Consider the following 16330-nt stretch of genomic DNA (forward strand, 5'->3'; position numbering starts at 1 on the left):
TGGTTTGCAGGGCTTTTCTTTTTGTGCTTTCAGCTCACTTCATGCGTGGAAAGTCATGTATTGGGAATGGAAAGCTTCCTGTCTTTTCCATCTTCATCTGTAATGGGGCAATTAAATTGAAACTTTCTTAAAGGATTTCATAAACATTTTTATATGCTAAATTATGTTGTGTACTTCACAATCACTGCCAAATGTGAAAGGATGAAGGATGTGGATAGAATAGGCTTGGACTCCTCCACTTGTTAGTGATGGGCTCCAGTGTGCCTTAGCTTTGTTACCAGACAATTTATGTCTTCTGCAGAAACTTTACTCTTAAAATGGGCTTCATATTAATAGTATGAATTAGACTTCTGGCTTGATGTCTTGTACAAGTCTGTGTATTTACTCTCAAGCTTAAAAATAGTTGGCTTGCACATTAAGGAAGATATTTTGCTAGGCATTTGATTTGTAGGAGTTTAAAGCAAATGATAAATTTAAACTTGGCTTATGTGGGATGAGCTACCTGGCTGACTTTCCTGATGGATTATGAAATAACGTAACCACAAATGTAAAGCTGATCCTTTTCATTTAAGAACTTTGCTCTGTTTAAAGAATTATTAGCTCACAAAGTAGTCCCATTTTTTTTACTCCTACATGAGTAGGAAGTGCAGGAATGAGATCTGTTGTGCAAAAGCTGCACATATGCTAACTGAAAAAAAAAATGTCTTTCATTCTGTTGTTTGGGAAAAAAAAAAGAATTATCTGCTCCAGTGATTTCAGTGGTACTTGAATGTATGTTATTGTTTTCTCTGCAAATTTTCTCATTAATTGCTTTCAAATGTTAGCATTATTTTGGCTATAGGAAAAACGAAATTTGTAAAAAAAAAATCTAGAAAATGCTTGTATTGAGAAGCTGTCTAGACATATTTAACTGCCTCATGGCTTCATTGCATTTCATATAATTGAATGAAATTGTTTGTGTTGTATTTTTGGTAACTATTATTCAGAGATCAGAATATGTTTTGAAAGACAAAATCTCCATGTAATTGTGGCAGAGGAGGTCACAGGTTTCAGCATCCTGCCTGTTTGCTATATATAGTCTAAAAAAATTGCAGTTAAAAAAGATAAAAGTATTTAATTTTAATAATGTATTTTATATTGTAAATTCTTTTGTATCTCTTGGGAAAGCCTGTGGCATAAGGAAGTAAGTGAAATACTTCTATTAAAACTTAATTTTTCGAGACCCAGAAAGAAGAGAAGGCAGCAGCCCATCACGTTGTCAAATGTCCATGTATTTTACACAGCACAAAGTTAATTTGTGCTTTTTCAAGTTAAACTGGCCAGTGGAAACATTTGTTGATGTACTGATAGAGGAAAAATGTTTTTGGTGCTGTGAGATTCATTTGTTTTGCTTTTTAATGACTGAGTATGGGAGCTACATTGATGTCTTGTTATAATTTATGTTGTTTTCTTACTCTGCAAACATGTAACACTGAAAATAGATCGGCAGATTGCACAAACTGCTACTTATCTCAGATCCTGTGTCACGTAATAGTTATGGAGCAGGTATTGTACCAAAATAAGAAGTGAAAAGCTGTAATTTTTTTCTGTGGTTATCACTCTGCATTAGCCTGTGATAAAGTGTGCTGCTTAAGAACGGCCATTCACACGCCTTTGCCCTGACAAATAAAAATGTGGATAGAGACAGCACCAAATCTGTAAAGCTCCTGTTCTAGTTTCTGATGCATTGACATTGCAGCTGTGTGCTTAGCCTTGTTTTTTTCATCAGTAGTTATCTGTTTTAATGACAGGTGGTCACTGGCTGCAAAGAAAAAATCCAGCACTGGTAAGTAAAAAAAAGTCTTACATGCCTAAAATACTGATGAGTAACCTAGTTATGTTTTAGTAAAGTATTGCTGTTTATTCTGATGGGAGTCAAATCCTGCTAGCATGTTCTGGGGATTATAGTTAGTGATGGCTCAGAATTGTTGCAATGTACTCTCCTTAAAATATATCTATTTCTCACTGATATAATTAAATCACAAATACAGTGAGCCTCAGTGTTTATACTTCTGCTTTAAAAACCTATCTCATCTGTCATTTTTGCCCAAGTAACCCTGTTGGATGAATGCTTAATCTGCCTGAATAGTGAAAAGGTGCTCCCAGGGTAGAATTATTGTTGTTTTCTAACTATGGAGCAAATAGGGAAATTCCACTTTCCCCCTTGCATGTGCTGAAACAATGTGGAAAGTAATGTTTCACTGTTTTCCCCCCCTCAAGTAAAGAATGTGCTAAAGCTTAGTTTTTAATACTTAAAATAAACGGTTTATTATATATAAAAAAATAATCTCTGGGCATTTTTTTCTCAGTTGGCAATCTATGGTTAATAGAAAACATACCTAGTAAATAATAGTTTTGTATGGCATCTGAGGAAAATGTACATTTAATGGTGAATGAAATCTTATATTATGAGTTACTGTGAGATATAACAGTTGATCTTACAGATATCAAATTACGATATATCCATGCTGTGTTTACCATGATTTTACTGAGAGAACAACAGGAGCTGTCTTGATTATTGTCTGCAGGGTTATTGCAGAATCACAGCAACTGCCCCTTTAGTGGTGAGATTAAACCTTTGGTTATACACCATCAAGCATATAATATTTTAAATTTATTTTAAGAGGCTTTTTCTTCATGCCTGAAAGATCTCCAAGCAAATAATTTATATTTAGTGTGTATCAAATGTTTTTAGTTTAAATGCACATAGGCTGCAAGCTCTGGATAAGAGGAAAAAAAATCAAGGCAATCTATACACATCATCGTATTAAATTCTGACTATTGGCTCGCAAAAATAATCTAAAACTAATATGTTTCATTTATGTTTAAAATTCAGAGGCTGCATTAATTTTCAATAAGGGGAATATTGAAGTGCCTACTGGTGCTGCTGTGGCGAAGGCAGGCAGAATATCTCCAGCTGATGCACTTTCTCAGGAGCTTTGCAGTGGCTGTGCCTACTGGCTCCCATGTGAAATTCTGCATGTGCATTCTTCCACTCAGAGACAGTTTATTTTTTCAGAGATAAACTATTTGGCAGAAAGCTGTAAAATTTGAGCAGATTTTTAAAAGTTTGGAAAATTGTGACAATTATTTTCCTTTTTGCAATGGCTGAGGTTTGTGGAGTGGCCTGGGAATGTTGGCTGTGGAAGGAGGAGTTGCTCCTGTGTTTGTTTTTATGCAGACTCTGGCAAGGACTCCATGAACTTTGGGGTTTTGGGCACAGAACCTCTAATGAAAAATAACATACTGATTTCTTTCATATAGAAAAGCAGTTTGTGTAGCTTCCATACAGTCTTTACTTCATAAAAGAATTAAAATTTAGTACTCTTATTTAAAACCTGATTGTGCAAGAGCTGAGTGCTCTTGTTTCAACTGAATAATTTGTTCATATAAGACCTTTTAAGCAGTCAGTGACACAGAAGAATGTTAAATAGAATTGGGTGAATAACAATAGGGTTTTAAAATGCTCAGCTTTAATATATTTCCATTAAATTATTTTCTTTTCCATTTTTCAGTGCACTTTTTGAAGTGTATTTCTAAAGCCATGAATCCAGTAATGGGTTGGGTATGGGATTAATAGCTAGACATGCATTTCCCCTTCTAGGGATGTGTTCAGAGCTGGAGTCCCAGTATTCTTCCTCCCTGTTCCCTTTGGTTCTTCATTGGCTGTTGTGGCAGGCTGCAGCACTGGCACACCCCAGAGCTTGTGAAAACATCAGCTGTCCATGAAGAGGGAGTTTCCCTTCCTTAAGTAATGCTGTTTCTGGCCAATTATTTAAAAGGATCAATTTAATTTTTTTTATCTGCATGGTCCAGTTCAGGATGTGACCCCACTTTTAGAGATTGCCATGGTGGAGGTTTGCTCAGCAAAGGGCAGCAGTACCAGTACAAAAAGCAGGATGCTTTGCTGCTGAAGTAGCACAGCTTCTGTGGCAAGTGATTTCTCCTGGCCTCTGATCAGATTATTCAGTTACATGCAGCAGTCAGACCTTAAAGACAGTGACTTCTTTTCAGATTAATGAAGAAATGTTGAGTGACTTTCAGCCATGAAATGATGGGAATGTTTAATCCTGCTTGTGAGAGGCGGATTTTCATTTCCAGGCTCTTCCCATGAAGCCCTTCCCTGTGTTTCAGACAAGTGCCAGGCCTTGTTTTTCAGTGGCTGCTCGGAGTCCATTTCTCAAGTCCAGATCTCTCTGAGGCGAAGGCTGGGTTCTGTAAATAGCATTAAGTAATTGATTGTTATTGTTGACACCAAGTTTTCATTATATTCCTTCCTCCCCCAAAACATCTCAGTGCATTTTGCTAAGATTCATGAGTTTGTCCTTCCTCTTTGAAGGAAGTGAATTATGTTTTCACTCTTATGTGGGCAACGGACAGAAAGACTTGCCTAAAATGTCTGGGAGAAATCTCCTGTCAGAGCAAAGCAGCAGCAAGCATCTTTTGTAAATCAGTTATGTGGAATATGGTTTTAATGTCCAAGTGGCATAAAAACTGAAATTCTTTTTTCCAGGATGAGTTCAAAAACTTAAAGTAGGTACAAAGTAGGGTGGTTACAGCAGAGTTTAACTGTGAAGCAAATGAGTCAAAAAATAAGAGTACGAGATAATTTTTCATAATGAATGCTGAAAAAGATTTCACTCTGCTTATGAATCTAAGAAAATCAATGGTAATATTTTGAGAGTTGTGTTATCAACTATGACATTCATTTTTCAGCACATTTATAGATTGCTTTCCTGAATCATCCTCAGAAAACCTGTAATTTGCATCTTGGGTCAGTGTTGTTAAGTGTGCTGCTCTGTGCTTTCAGTTGCCTTTTATTGCAGAATTTACTACCTTATATATATTTATTGTTTTGAAGTACAAGTAAACAATATCATCAAACCTGACATTTATATGCCAACTACTTCATGCAGGAGCTGATTTCTGACCATCTTTAGAATGGCAGGGGTCCATTAAAAGAATTTTCCAGACAAATTTAAGAATTGAAGAATGCCTTTACAAAAGAAGGCTTTTTTAGAGGGAGTGTAGTTGCTTGTTTTGCACACAGAGTAAAATCCCTGCAGCCACTGAAATGCTGTTTCTTGCAAAGTCCTGTGGAAAGCCAGGTGTCTGCCATGGGAATGAATACCTTGTCCCAGTTCACAAAACCATTTCTCTCCTGGGTAGCAACATGTAAATTTACAGTTTAGGTAGAGAAGTATCAGAAGGGATGCTTGTGCCACATCTGGGCTTGAAGATGTGACACAATCCTAGTGGTCAGGCCATCTTTCAGCAGTGTTGACTCTTGATAGGGACATAAAGTTCATGGGAAAATTAGAATTAATTAAAATTTTGCTCATTTATGTCAGCTCAAACCAAAGTCAGTATATGAGCTCTGTATTACAAATGATAGTGTGAAGAATTTGCCTCTTACAAAGCATAAACTGGATTTTCGGTTCCTTTTCTAAATATTGGTGGTGTTATAACTTGGACTTGAACATGGAGTGAGATACTCCAAATCCTAGTGAATGAGCTGCTGCTTTGCACCATGAAAAATTCTAATTCTGAGCAAGACATGCACAATCTAAAATAATCACGTACCTATCTTAATACACATTATTAGAAAATAATCTAGCTATTATGTTTGTCATCCCATGTCTTTTATAAATGTGCTATTAATCTATCAGCTGTATGTGTTAGAGTAAAACAGTTCATTTTTCTATATTTTTGGTGTGTTTTTGATTTGCTAGCACAAAACCATTAACTCTTTACTTTAGCTGTGAAATTGAATCAACCTGAATTTGTCAACAGGAAGAAGGTGGAGAGTGATTATGAGGCTCTTCAGGAGCGACTCCGGACATTGCCTGACAAGTTGTCCTACGATATCATGGTAGGTACATGGCAGAGGTCACACAAGAAAATGGGTTAAAACTGTTAAAACCTGGGCTGCCTGCACTGAGGGTGAGGTGTTAGTCAGGTTGCCAGTACTTAGTAATGTTACATTTATTATGATAATAGTTAAACCTTTGCTTTTGTTTCTTTCTCTTTTCTTTGAAATCCATTATAAATTAAAGTGTTACTGACAACTGAAAGCTGATGACATAAATGCTTAACACAAAACCTGACATGTTTGATATGTAAATCTATTGTATAGAAAACTGTAATTATGACTGAATTATGGTACTTAGTCATTTCCTGAGAAGAAAGTGGCTGTAGTATTTCCTGATTCATGGAAATAAACCCTAGAACATTGATTTTTACATAAAAAGGTGCTGCTAATTTTTGTTCCACCAATCTTCCCATTGACATAGCAATCTTTTCTGGTGCTCTGAATCTTCCCTAACAACTGCGCAGCTCCCTGTGTAAAATTTGCCATGTTGGCTTACACTTACCAAAATTTTGAACAAATTGGCTTCTCTCTCTCTTTTTTTCCTCTTCCCTTCTCAGATTCAACTCAAGATAAATCTTGAAGGCAAGGAAGTTTTACTGCACATAACTGAGTGGCTGATTTCAGCACTCAGTGCTTGCCTGCTGCCTTCCTTGGCAGCCTGGCTCAGAGAGTTGGGTTTTTAGTAAGACAGTGTTGGAGTACACTTCACCATGTGGGAAAAGGGAGGGTTTCCCTTTGCTCTGCTGGTGATACAGCTCTGGATTTTATGCGTGCAGTCCATTTATCATGTGTGCATGTGTGGCCACATGATGTAAAGCATAAAGATTGTGTTGTTTTGAAGCATAGAAACTCCCCTGTTTCTGAAAGAAAGCTAGATAAGGCTTATTCTTAGTTGAAGCAGCAATGTTAACTCACATCTGTTACTTTAGATGTATAGAAACAGTTCCTATCCTGTTAGCCAAATATTTTCATATGCTTTTAATTTTGCTTTCATCATTTTGGGGGAAGAGTGAACAGGCAACTCGTGCAGCCTGCTACTTTAAAACCAAGTCAGGGAGGGCACACGTGCAGCAAAAACACATTCTGCATAGTCTTAATGTCAGGGTCCTCCCTGCTGGAGAACTGTTTCCAGCACTGGGACCCTCATGGATATGGAAGAGAGGGAAGATTGCTTTCCAAGGAGGCAGATCCACCAGGCGAAGTGCTCTGCTTCAGCACAAAAAAAGTGAGAAAGCAAGTGGCTATGCTGAGGAACTGAGGAAGAAGGCAGAAGAATAAAGTAGAGGGAGCTGATATGAACAGTCTGAGATAGATCTCTTTTTACCCTAAAAGAGAGAGACTTGATGTGGATGTGGTTCTTATCTTTATGCCACCTCCATTTTAGACCTAATTTGATTTTGTCTCCTAATTTCTTCACAGTTGAAGCCCACAGGCAGCCAGGCAGGTGGCAGTGGGCCTGGGGATCACAATGCCAGGGCTGCTGCAGGGGACAGGGCCAGGGGTGGCCAAGGCTTCTCCTCGCCCAGAGGACTTGCCCAAGCACTGCCTGTAAAATTTGATGTCCTAAATTACAAAACCAGTGTCCTGGATGTTGCAATGCATGTTAGAATGGGAAATTCACATTTTAGGAAGCATATGTAAAGTTCTAAAATGTGTTTGTCACCTATATACCCCTGTCTGAAGTGTCCTGCTTTTATCTATTGTCCTTGTGCCTGGAGAGCAGTTAGAGGGTGAGAGTTGCTTGTGGAGCATCCCTGGGAGGTTGAGGTTTGCAGCCTGGTGAAAGACCCAGCAAAGTGTGATTAAATACTTGTCTGTGGTCCTGCTGGGAGCCCCAGTGTCTTACACTGGAGTTTCTGGGTACTTGCTATTAGCAAGATGGATTCTGAAAAAGAGCAGCTCATCCTTGAGTTGATGATATCTATTTAAGTATCTTAAAAAAATCTAGTAAAGCTAATCTGGCTTTTATTAGGAAATTAATGTAGTCTGCTTATAACTCTAATTTGTATTATCAAGGTTTATATGTTCAGATGAAGTGAATTTGTTTTCCAAGTGAACATTTAGCTGTACTATAGTTCTATGTCACAAAACAAGTTGTCTGGTGAAATTCAAGTTTTCAGATTTTTTAAAGTACAATACTAAATACAAACAGATCTGGTCATTTGAATATTTATGATGAGTTAGTCACTAAATAGCTGCTGTAGAACTTTCATTTTTTTTTTTTAATCTGTGCTTTATTTTTTAAAAAAACTTAAAACACGTATGACTGCCTAAGTTTTATTTTCCTCAGGGATGTCTGTGTCTTTGACAGGTACCTTTTGGTCCTCTTGCCTTCATGCCAGGAAAGCTTGTCCACACCAATGAGATCACTGTTCTGCTGGGGGACAACTGGTTTTCAAAATGCTCAGCAAAGCAAGCTATTGAGCTGGTTGAGCACAGAAAAAAACGTATGTATGTTTCCGAGTGTAATTTAATAATTAAAAATATGTATCTTTGTACAAATACATAAAATTAGTGCTATCTATGCTGTTTTCTTTTTTCTATTTCTGTGAGCTTACAAACAGAAGTCCCATTCAGATGTAATATTAGTTTAGCACCTTATCTTCCATCCTTGCTTGAAACTTGATTAGATATATCTAATTAGAAAAAGAAACCAACCTAAAAACCCCCTTCCACTTTCTTTTTAGTGTGACAAATGCTGTGCCCTCTTCCAGAAGGTGGAAAAGTGGACTCTGCCTTGTGCTTTTGCTCTTAGTTACCTTATTCCCTATATTTTGTTCCCTTGTCTTATTTCTTATTTCTATGCTGCCTTGTCCTGTGTTTTGGTTCTTATTTGGTTTTGTTGTTTTCTTTTGTTGTTGTTTTTTTTTTTTTTCTTTGCCATGTAGTTTTCCATTTTTTCCCCCCTCTCTCTACACATACTTTGCTCCTGCTTCTTGGTTTTTATACTTGCTGCTCAGCTGCATTTCTGCCTCCTGCCCTTGACGTTTTTCTGGTGTGGAATTATCTCCTGGATCTCGCCAGATCCAGTGCAGTTGATCACCACCAAATTCATCTTACACAAACACATCACAGGGGCAATTCCTGGGTTGGTTTCAGCTCTTTGTAGCTGCTTTTGAGATCTTGGCTTTCAAGGGCCAGGACCAGAGCAAGAGCTGTGCATGGTGCACTTCGGAACTTCTTTATGTTAGAAAGAAGGAGAACTAAAATATTTGATGTAGATGTCAAGGAAGAAAAAGCACAACAAAATGGAAAATAAACGGGTGCCTATTAGCCTTTGTTGTTTGCTTCAGACAGGCATTTGAGTTGATTTTTTTCATACTGGTTTACCTGTCACCTGCCCTGTTCCTCAGTGCGTGCTCACTGCAGCTTTGCCCTGTGTATATTACACCTACCACAACTATTTACACTGGATTTTTGTTTGACTGCAGCTATCCATGTTGCTGCCTGCAGCAGAATACCCTAGAGGTTCCCCATCTGAATAAGCTTTTTTTTTTCCAATTCTGTTCAGGCAGTATTTATGTAAAAAGGGTTGAGGCTTTTTTTATAACAATTCATTTGCTGTATTACTTTAAAATACTCCTTTATGAAGAGCATTGCCAAAAGTATGTAATTTGTATTTTACCTATTATCTTTCTTAATCTGGTTCTCCTGACACAACTTTGCAATTTTCTTTCTTATTGAACTGAATCTACATTATTTATTGTGACTCTTGTGAGATCTCAGGTCCAGATATTTTTCCTTGATCATCTGATATTTTTTTCAGTGCTGCAGAATACTTTTGTCACCGTTACATTCAGTGAAATCATTTGACCTTTGCATCGTAGATGTTTGAACATTAAGTAGTCTGCTGGGAGACACACAATAAATGCTGAATTCTTTCCTTTATGATCTTTTAAATTGCATTTAAAATATGAACTCAGAAATACTAATTTCCTTCAAAGCAAAATAGTCATTGATGCTGGATATAAACCCTCCATTCAGCTGGTGGTTCACTTCAGCTGTGTGATGGCTGCCAGTGGGAGGCTCCAAAACACTGGTATTAACTAAAAACTTTTTTTTTAAGGGCTGTTCTCAGTTTTAGATGGTACAAAACATATTAGTTCATATGATTCTGAAGAAAGGTTACTTCTTTGCTAGATGCACTTTTCTCCCTTCAAAAATACAACTGACTTAAACTCTTTAAACCATTTTCATGCTAAATGAATGCAACTTAGAGAAGAATACTGGAGATTTTGTTAGCTTGTGCTAAGGAAAAAAGTTATGTATGTGAAAGACCTGTAGGCCATTGCTATGTAATAGGAATTGGCTGCTTGTGGCACAAATTTGCAAGACTGATGTTTGTTAAGTCTTAGTTTAAAGTCTTCTTTGGGTGTTTATTGCACTGTAGTTACTTTCATAGGTGTGACTTCTGCTTTCAGTGGCATGTTGGGAGTGAAGTATACAGGGTGGTGTGTATTGGGCATTATCACCACATTGACACAACATGATTTGATTTTTTGTACATAATGTTTTTGTTTTGGACATAAATTCCAAGAGTAGGTCACACACTCTGGAAAGGAGGGCGGGCTCACTGCAGGGGATTACACTGCCAGCAGTCCCCAACGTCCTGCGTGCCAGGCAGAAGGTCCTAACGGGACAAAGCTTTTTTAAGCATGTGTTTAAGGCCAGTGTGTGCTTAAAGGCTTTGATATATAGGAATTGGGGTCTGAACAGAGCAAAGCGAGGCTCACGCTGAAATAAACCTGGCTATATTTGTTGATGGTTTGTTTCTTCAGTGACCTACATTTTTTTATTCAATATTACTCTGTTTAATTTAGATGGGTGTTTTTTTCATAACTAGCTGGTCAGATGTGTTCAGATAACTGAAACAAACTTAATTAGTACAGCCCTAATAATTCAGTGCTTTAACAGGAGTTTGGACTGTAAGGAAATAAATACAAGACATTTTCACTGCATGTCCTCTCTTGTGTCTCACTCTGCTGAGTTGTGAGGAGTGAGAGAGCGTCTGTTCAGGGTCCAAGTTTTCCAGGGGGACTGTTTGTCAGGTAGGAAAGGGTTAGAGATTCCTAGAACAGTTTTGAGTGTTCTTCCTTGCTGGTTCTGGGGAGTTTTCCTTCTTGCCATATGTGAGTCTGTGTGTTGTGGATCTCTGGTCACCAGGGCTGTCCCTGCTGCCCCTCGAGCACCCCAGTGCCGGACAGGTCATTTAATCAAAGCTCACAGGACATTTTCTTTACAGTTTGACTCCTTCTGTGTATGTTGTGTGCATACAAGAATGGAGGAAGTGAATTTGCATGCTTAAGCAGCAGTAGTGCCAGATAAATCAAACAATATCAGTGGATATAAAGCCTTGGAAGTTAGGGGTAGCAGTAAGAGTGTACTATATATAAAAGCTTTAAATATTACTTAGTACTAATTAAGTCATCCTTTTTGTCTTACTAGTTTTGTTAAATTTGCTTTTTAAAGTAAAATGAATGAAAAAAATGTTTGCTTCTGTGGAAAAGAGAAATGCCCAGCCACAGTAGATTAATTTCTTGGTTAAAATTTATTTAATTGAAAGGAATAATTGAAGGGTGACTGTTCTGAATTTTAAATGCACTTTAGCTGACATAGCTGTAGAAAGCCCTATTTTGGGGATACATTTTTGTTTGCTTAGCTTTTGATTTAGATGCAAATTGTTCAGCACTGTGATTGGTTGAAATGTATTTGGTAAAATTTGGGACAGTCACTCATGTCAAATGTTACTTTTTCATCAAATATTGATTGTGTCTTCTTGAATAATATTTGAGTTGCAGTAGGTCTTTATTTTGCTGTGTATTTTTGTGACATTCTAGTTCTTTAGTTAGTTCCAGAATTGTTAATAGATAGAGTGAAGTTTATAGAATGACCAAGTATATTTCTAATTGTTTTAAATTCATTGCAGTTTGTTAAACCAGGTAATACAGATAATGAGAAACACTTCACACATGTGTTTGTGTGTAAAAATGTGAAGAAATACTGAAGTAGATTAGAGGATATGCACACCAAATTCCATTAAAATAAAAGAAATTAGCTTTTTAAGTATGTCACAGTTTAGCACAACAATAATGCAATTGTACTTTTTTTCTCCTACAATTATCTTGCTTAAGGTACTTCATAATATTTCTCTTCTCCTCAAGGCAAGACTGTATTGTCTCAGAATTCAAAGAGGGAATAAAGATTCTTTTTGTGAATATGGGATTATATCTTTTACGTGTTTGTGATGATATAAATTACATTTCTTCTCTATATCAGTAATCGCATTAATTCTTTAAGATGGGAAATTTTTCATTACAATAGTCCCTGTGGTAGTTACTATAGAAAGAAATTAAATAGATTTTTCTTGTAAATATTTGTGGATTAATTCAGTATGCTAGGTATTCCAAGTGTCTAAACATTTTAAAAGGTGGGAAATTAAAACATGCACACAGAACTAGGAGTGGTTTTATTGTGTTAAAAATTTATCAGATAAAAAAAAATCCCACTTAAAGGAGAATTGTTGAACTACTTAGCAATTGTCTTCAGTATATGTAAGAATACCCTTGCAGTGTCATGCTGCAAATGAATTCATGAAATGAAAATACTGATTACATTAACATACAGTATTGTGATAGTCCCCAATTGTAAATTGCAGTGTGTAACCCCTAATACAAATATTTGTGTCAATCAAAATTGACCGATAGCTCAGGATCCAGCGTTAAAAGATACCATTGTTTTAATGAGATGATCCGGGTGGGTGAGGACCAGTTTGAATTTGTTCCTTATCAGCATTTCCAGAAAAAAAGGTTTTGTCTCCAAAATACATGATAGGAAGGCTTTCCATTTCCCATCTGTGAATGAGTGAGGCCTTTAGAGGTTTTAATGTTTTATCCAAGGGTAAAAATATCTTTCCTGATACTCTAAATAATGTAACACTAACTTGTCTATTCACAGTGTTTTGGGGTTAAGAACAAAATGTGTAGGCAATGCTACAAAAAGATTGAGTTTTTGCCCTATTTATATTAAAATATATATTTTTCTGCTCTTTTTCTACACAGCAGAGAATTCTGTTCTGCTGTGCTTTTAAACTTTTTTTTTTTTACCATTTTTTGCGATTATCACTTCTTAGTTTGATAACCTCCCTCAGTTCCTTCCTTACCCTTGTTAAGTTAGGAGCTGATTCAGTGCAGTGCTAAGTGCTCTAAATTTGCTCTGCAGTTCCCAGGAGGTGTTTTGGCTTCTCACAGGACCACAGTCTGGGTATTTTAACCAGAACACACTGGAACAAAGTAAGGAGAATAGACTCCTTTCTGTAAGTTACATACTGTGATTCAAATAAGCCCTTACCTTTTTTATGATTCTTACTGGGCAACAGAGGAGTTGTCTGAATGCCACCCTCCTTCGTTTAGGAGGAATTTAAATGTGTTCAGATAATTCTAGCAATTACTTAGGTGTGTGAACCTAAAAGAGAAATGCATTGCATTTACTTAGTGTTCCTAAAGCCAAATTGCCTGTACAAATTTTTACAGAAGAAATCCAAATGACTTTGGTTTTGGTACCAAGGGAACATGGAAAACAGAATGAAGATTGTCTTTAAAGGGTGAAAAGCTACTGCACAAAGGGTTGCATTGCATTTTAAAGAACTGGTGCAATTGCTTTTATAAGGAATGAATTTACATGTCTTGTGCAAGCAAAAAGAGAGCTTAAATTCATATATACAAAAAAATCTTTTCACTCTTAAATCCATTTCTAGAAAAATGAACAGAAAAAAATAGAAGACCAGAGAAGGATGTTTTAAAAAGCTTCTAGTAGATACTGCTTTCTTTTTTCTTATTTGTTTCAAGTCATTATTTGTTGGAAAGGTATTGGCTGCAAAAAATTTTCTTGCTGATTAAATATATATTTATTGAAAATGCATTCAGAAATCCTCTGGTGATTGATCTACTTACGCAGACCCTAAAAAGTAAGAAAATAGTAATGCGCTTAAAATACTCATAATTTACATGGTGAGAGTATGAATTACTGAGGTTCTGCCTTTGGGTTGTACCTCCTGGTTGTCTCTGTGGAGGAACTGAGCCACTCTCAGTAACTGGGGTTGGGTGGTTGTTCCTGGCCTATATCAACAGTCTGTGAATAAATAACCGTGTTTAAGACTGGTCGTCTTCTACATGAGAAACTGTATTAGGCAGCAAGAAGATCTTTAAGTCTTAATTGCATACAGAATTCTTTGTTACACTTACTCTAAAATTTCTGTCCTGTCACCTATCCTCAAAGGAGATTATTTATATGTTGTATCCATGAGACTCCCCCAAAGACCAGGTACATTAGGCTTCAGCTTCGTTTCAGTTTGTCCTGTTTCACAAAGTCTGACTTTTCAAAATAGATCAACCTGTTCTCACTATTCTTATCTGTTCTTACTATTTAAATCCCAGTGTAACACACACTTTCCAGAAGTAACTAAAATAATGTCTATGATTCCCCAAATCCTTATAGACAACACTCCAAGGACATTAATGTCAAACTCAGATAATTAAAATTTGTATCCAGCCAAGCTAATTAACCCATTAAAGCCAAAACGCATAGATGAGAATTTGTGTCAGTTTGGCATTAGTACGTTGTCATGTCGTGTAAAATCTGGCTTCGCTGGACTTCATTTCAACAATATGAAATGTGTTCCCCAATTATTTTTTTCCTCTACCAGTGTATTTGTAGCAAGCAGAGGGCTGCTTCTTAAAAATGACTGATCATGGTATAAGGAAATCCAGTCAAGTCCTTTCAGACTAATAAAGGAGCTGGGAAAGAATGATCTAAGTGTAAAGAAATCTTGCTGCCTGTAAATATGAAAGGCTGCTGTGCAGAGGAAATCTACTTATGATGATTCCTGGTTCGAATACCTTTTCCTTTGGGTAGTCCAGTAGAACAATCCTAGAGGCTTTGGGGGGCTGTGGCAGTGAACTATCTTTCCAAGTGGTTTAGCTGAGACATGTAAATAGGAACTACATGGGTTCACCTGAAAGCCATGTCAGACTTTGCTCAGATTATTGGATGTGACAAAGTTGGACAACAGCCTCTGGTTCAATCCGTCTTAAAAGGCTCTAAGAAGCTTAAACCACAGGGTAGTAAGAGGAGGAGACTGTGGAGCCTCTCTTATTCTAGCAGTATTTTTATGGGGGTCTCAATTAATAAAAACCCCCGTAGCTTGTAGTGACTTGTTCCTCACTAGTTCCTGTGCGTTTCAAAATCCAGTGGATTCCGTTGGAGGCTTTTAGCATGTGCAGTGGCGGGCTCAAAACACGAGACCCTGAGCTTGCTCTGTGGTTTAGGTGCATGAGCCTTTTTCCAGGAGCCCCCATCTTTGCTGAGGGGCCTGAGCAAGGGAAGGTCTCTGCTTTGGCCAGGCAGGAACCTTGGTTTTCCTCTGCCATGGGAGGTGTGAGCAGCCTGACAGGCTGGCTGGGGACGGGCACCCGGAGCGTCGCGGTAATCCCAGCTGTCCGCTGCTGCGCTGTGTGGCCTGGGGCAAATCACTTAAACTGTCTGTTTCTTCATCTGTGAAATAGGAGAGAGTTATACTCACCTCCCTCGCAGGGCACTGGGCAGATTAGTTAATGCTTGTACAGCATTTTAAAATAAAATACTGTGTAACTGCTCGATGTCCTCACCTAACGGAGCAAGCCAGCCTGCACCCTCCGGGAAGCAGCATCACAGCCTGGTGCTCCAGCAGCAGCATAACCCAGGTGGCTGCTGAACAGTATTTAGATATGCAGGCAAGGAGTGAGATACTCATGGTGGTGAAGAAACAGTTGAGCATCACGTTTACTATGAATGTAAAATAAAAACCAGAGGAAAATTGGTCCCAACTACGTATATGCTTATGTGTGCTGAGAATAGGTTCAGGAGCTGAAGGCACAGATGGCAGCATTTTGTAGAAAAACTATCACTACCTCTCTTTTATTTGGACTTTGGAGGGTGTGTTAGACACCAGAAATGCTGTGGATGATGTTGATGTGAATTAACTGATAAGAAAAGCTGCTCTGTTTGATGGAGGACGAAGGAGTCATGTAAGGGGAGCAGGACCCCGACTGCATGTGGAAGGAGCTGTGTCCTTTTCTGGGTCTGTGTTGGCATGGTTCAAGACATCTCATACTTTTTTGGAAGTGGTATTTCATCCAGGAGTCAATGCAAATGCAGGGCTTTTTTCAGAGAAGGATCTTAAGCTATTTCTTAGAAACAGCCTGAGGAATGGAGAGTGACTGCACATTTGACACATAGCTTGCTGTGTGGTTTAAAGGCTAATGTGTTTGAAATACCCTTAAAGTCTGAGCTTTGTCTTTGTGTTCCGTGTGGGAAAGGATGGACTTTGCTTGAGTAGCCTTTTCCAAAATGCATAAATTTCTTTCTAAACTGTTTACTGCAAGT

At 37.6% G+C, this 16330-nt stretch overlaps 1 protein-coding gene across 2 annotated transcripts in view; it reads left to right on the top strand.

The window, feature by feature from the left end:
- URI1 (URI1 prefoldin like chaperone) overlaps positions 1 to 16330 on the top strand; it is a gene marked incomplete at its 5' end in the record, with an annotated part of 41030 nt that overhangs the window by 9657 nt on the left and 15043 nt on the right. Inside the window, 3 exons of one of the 2 annotated variants that reach the window (XM_083870135.1) lie at positions 1791 to 1825; positions 5833 to 5911; positions 8223 to 8366. In XM_083870135.1, the coding sequence (XP_083726261.1) occupies positions 5853 to 5911; positions 8223 to 8366 (203 nt within the window). The remainder of the gene's footprint in view (positions 1 to 1790; positions 1826 to 5832; positions 5912 to 8222; positions 8367 to 16330) is intronic. The other variant, XM_083870134.1, reaches the window with a different exon arrangement.

The sequence above is a fragment of the Zosterops lateralis genome, assembly GCF_965231275.1.
Source record: "Zosterops lateralis genome assembly, chromosome: 12".
Classification (NCBI taxonomy): domain Eukaryota; kingdom Metazoa; phylum Chordata; class Aves; order Passeriformes; family Zosteropidae; genus Zosterops; species Zosterops lateralis.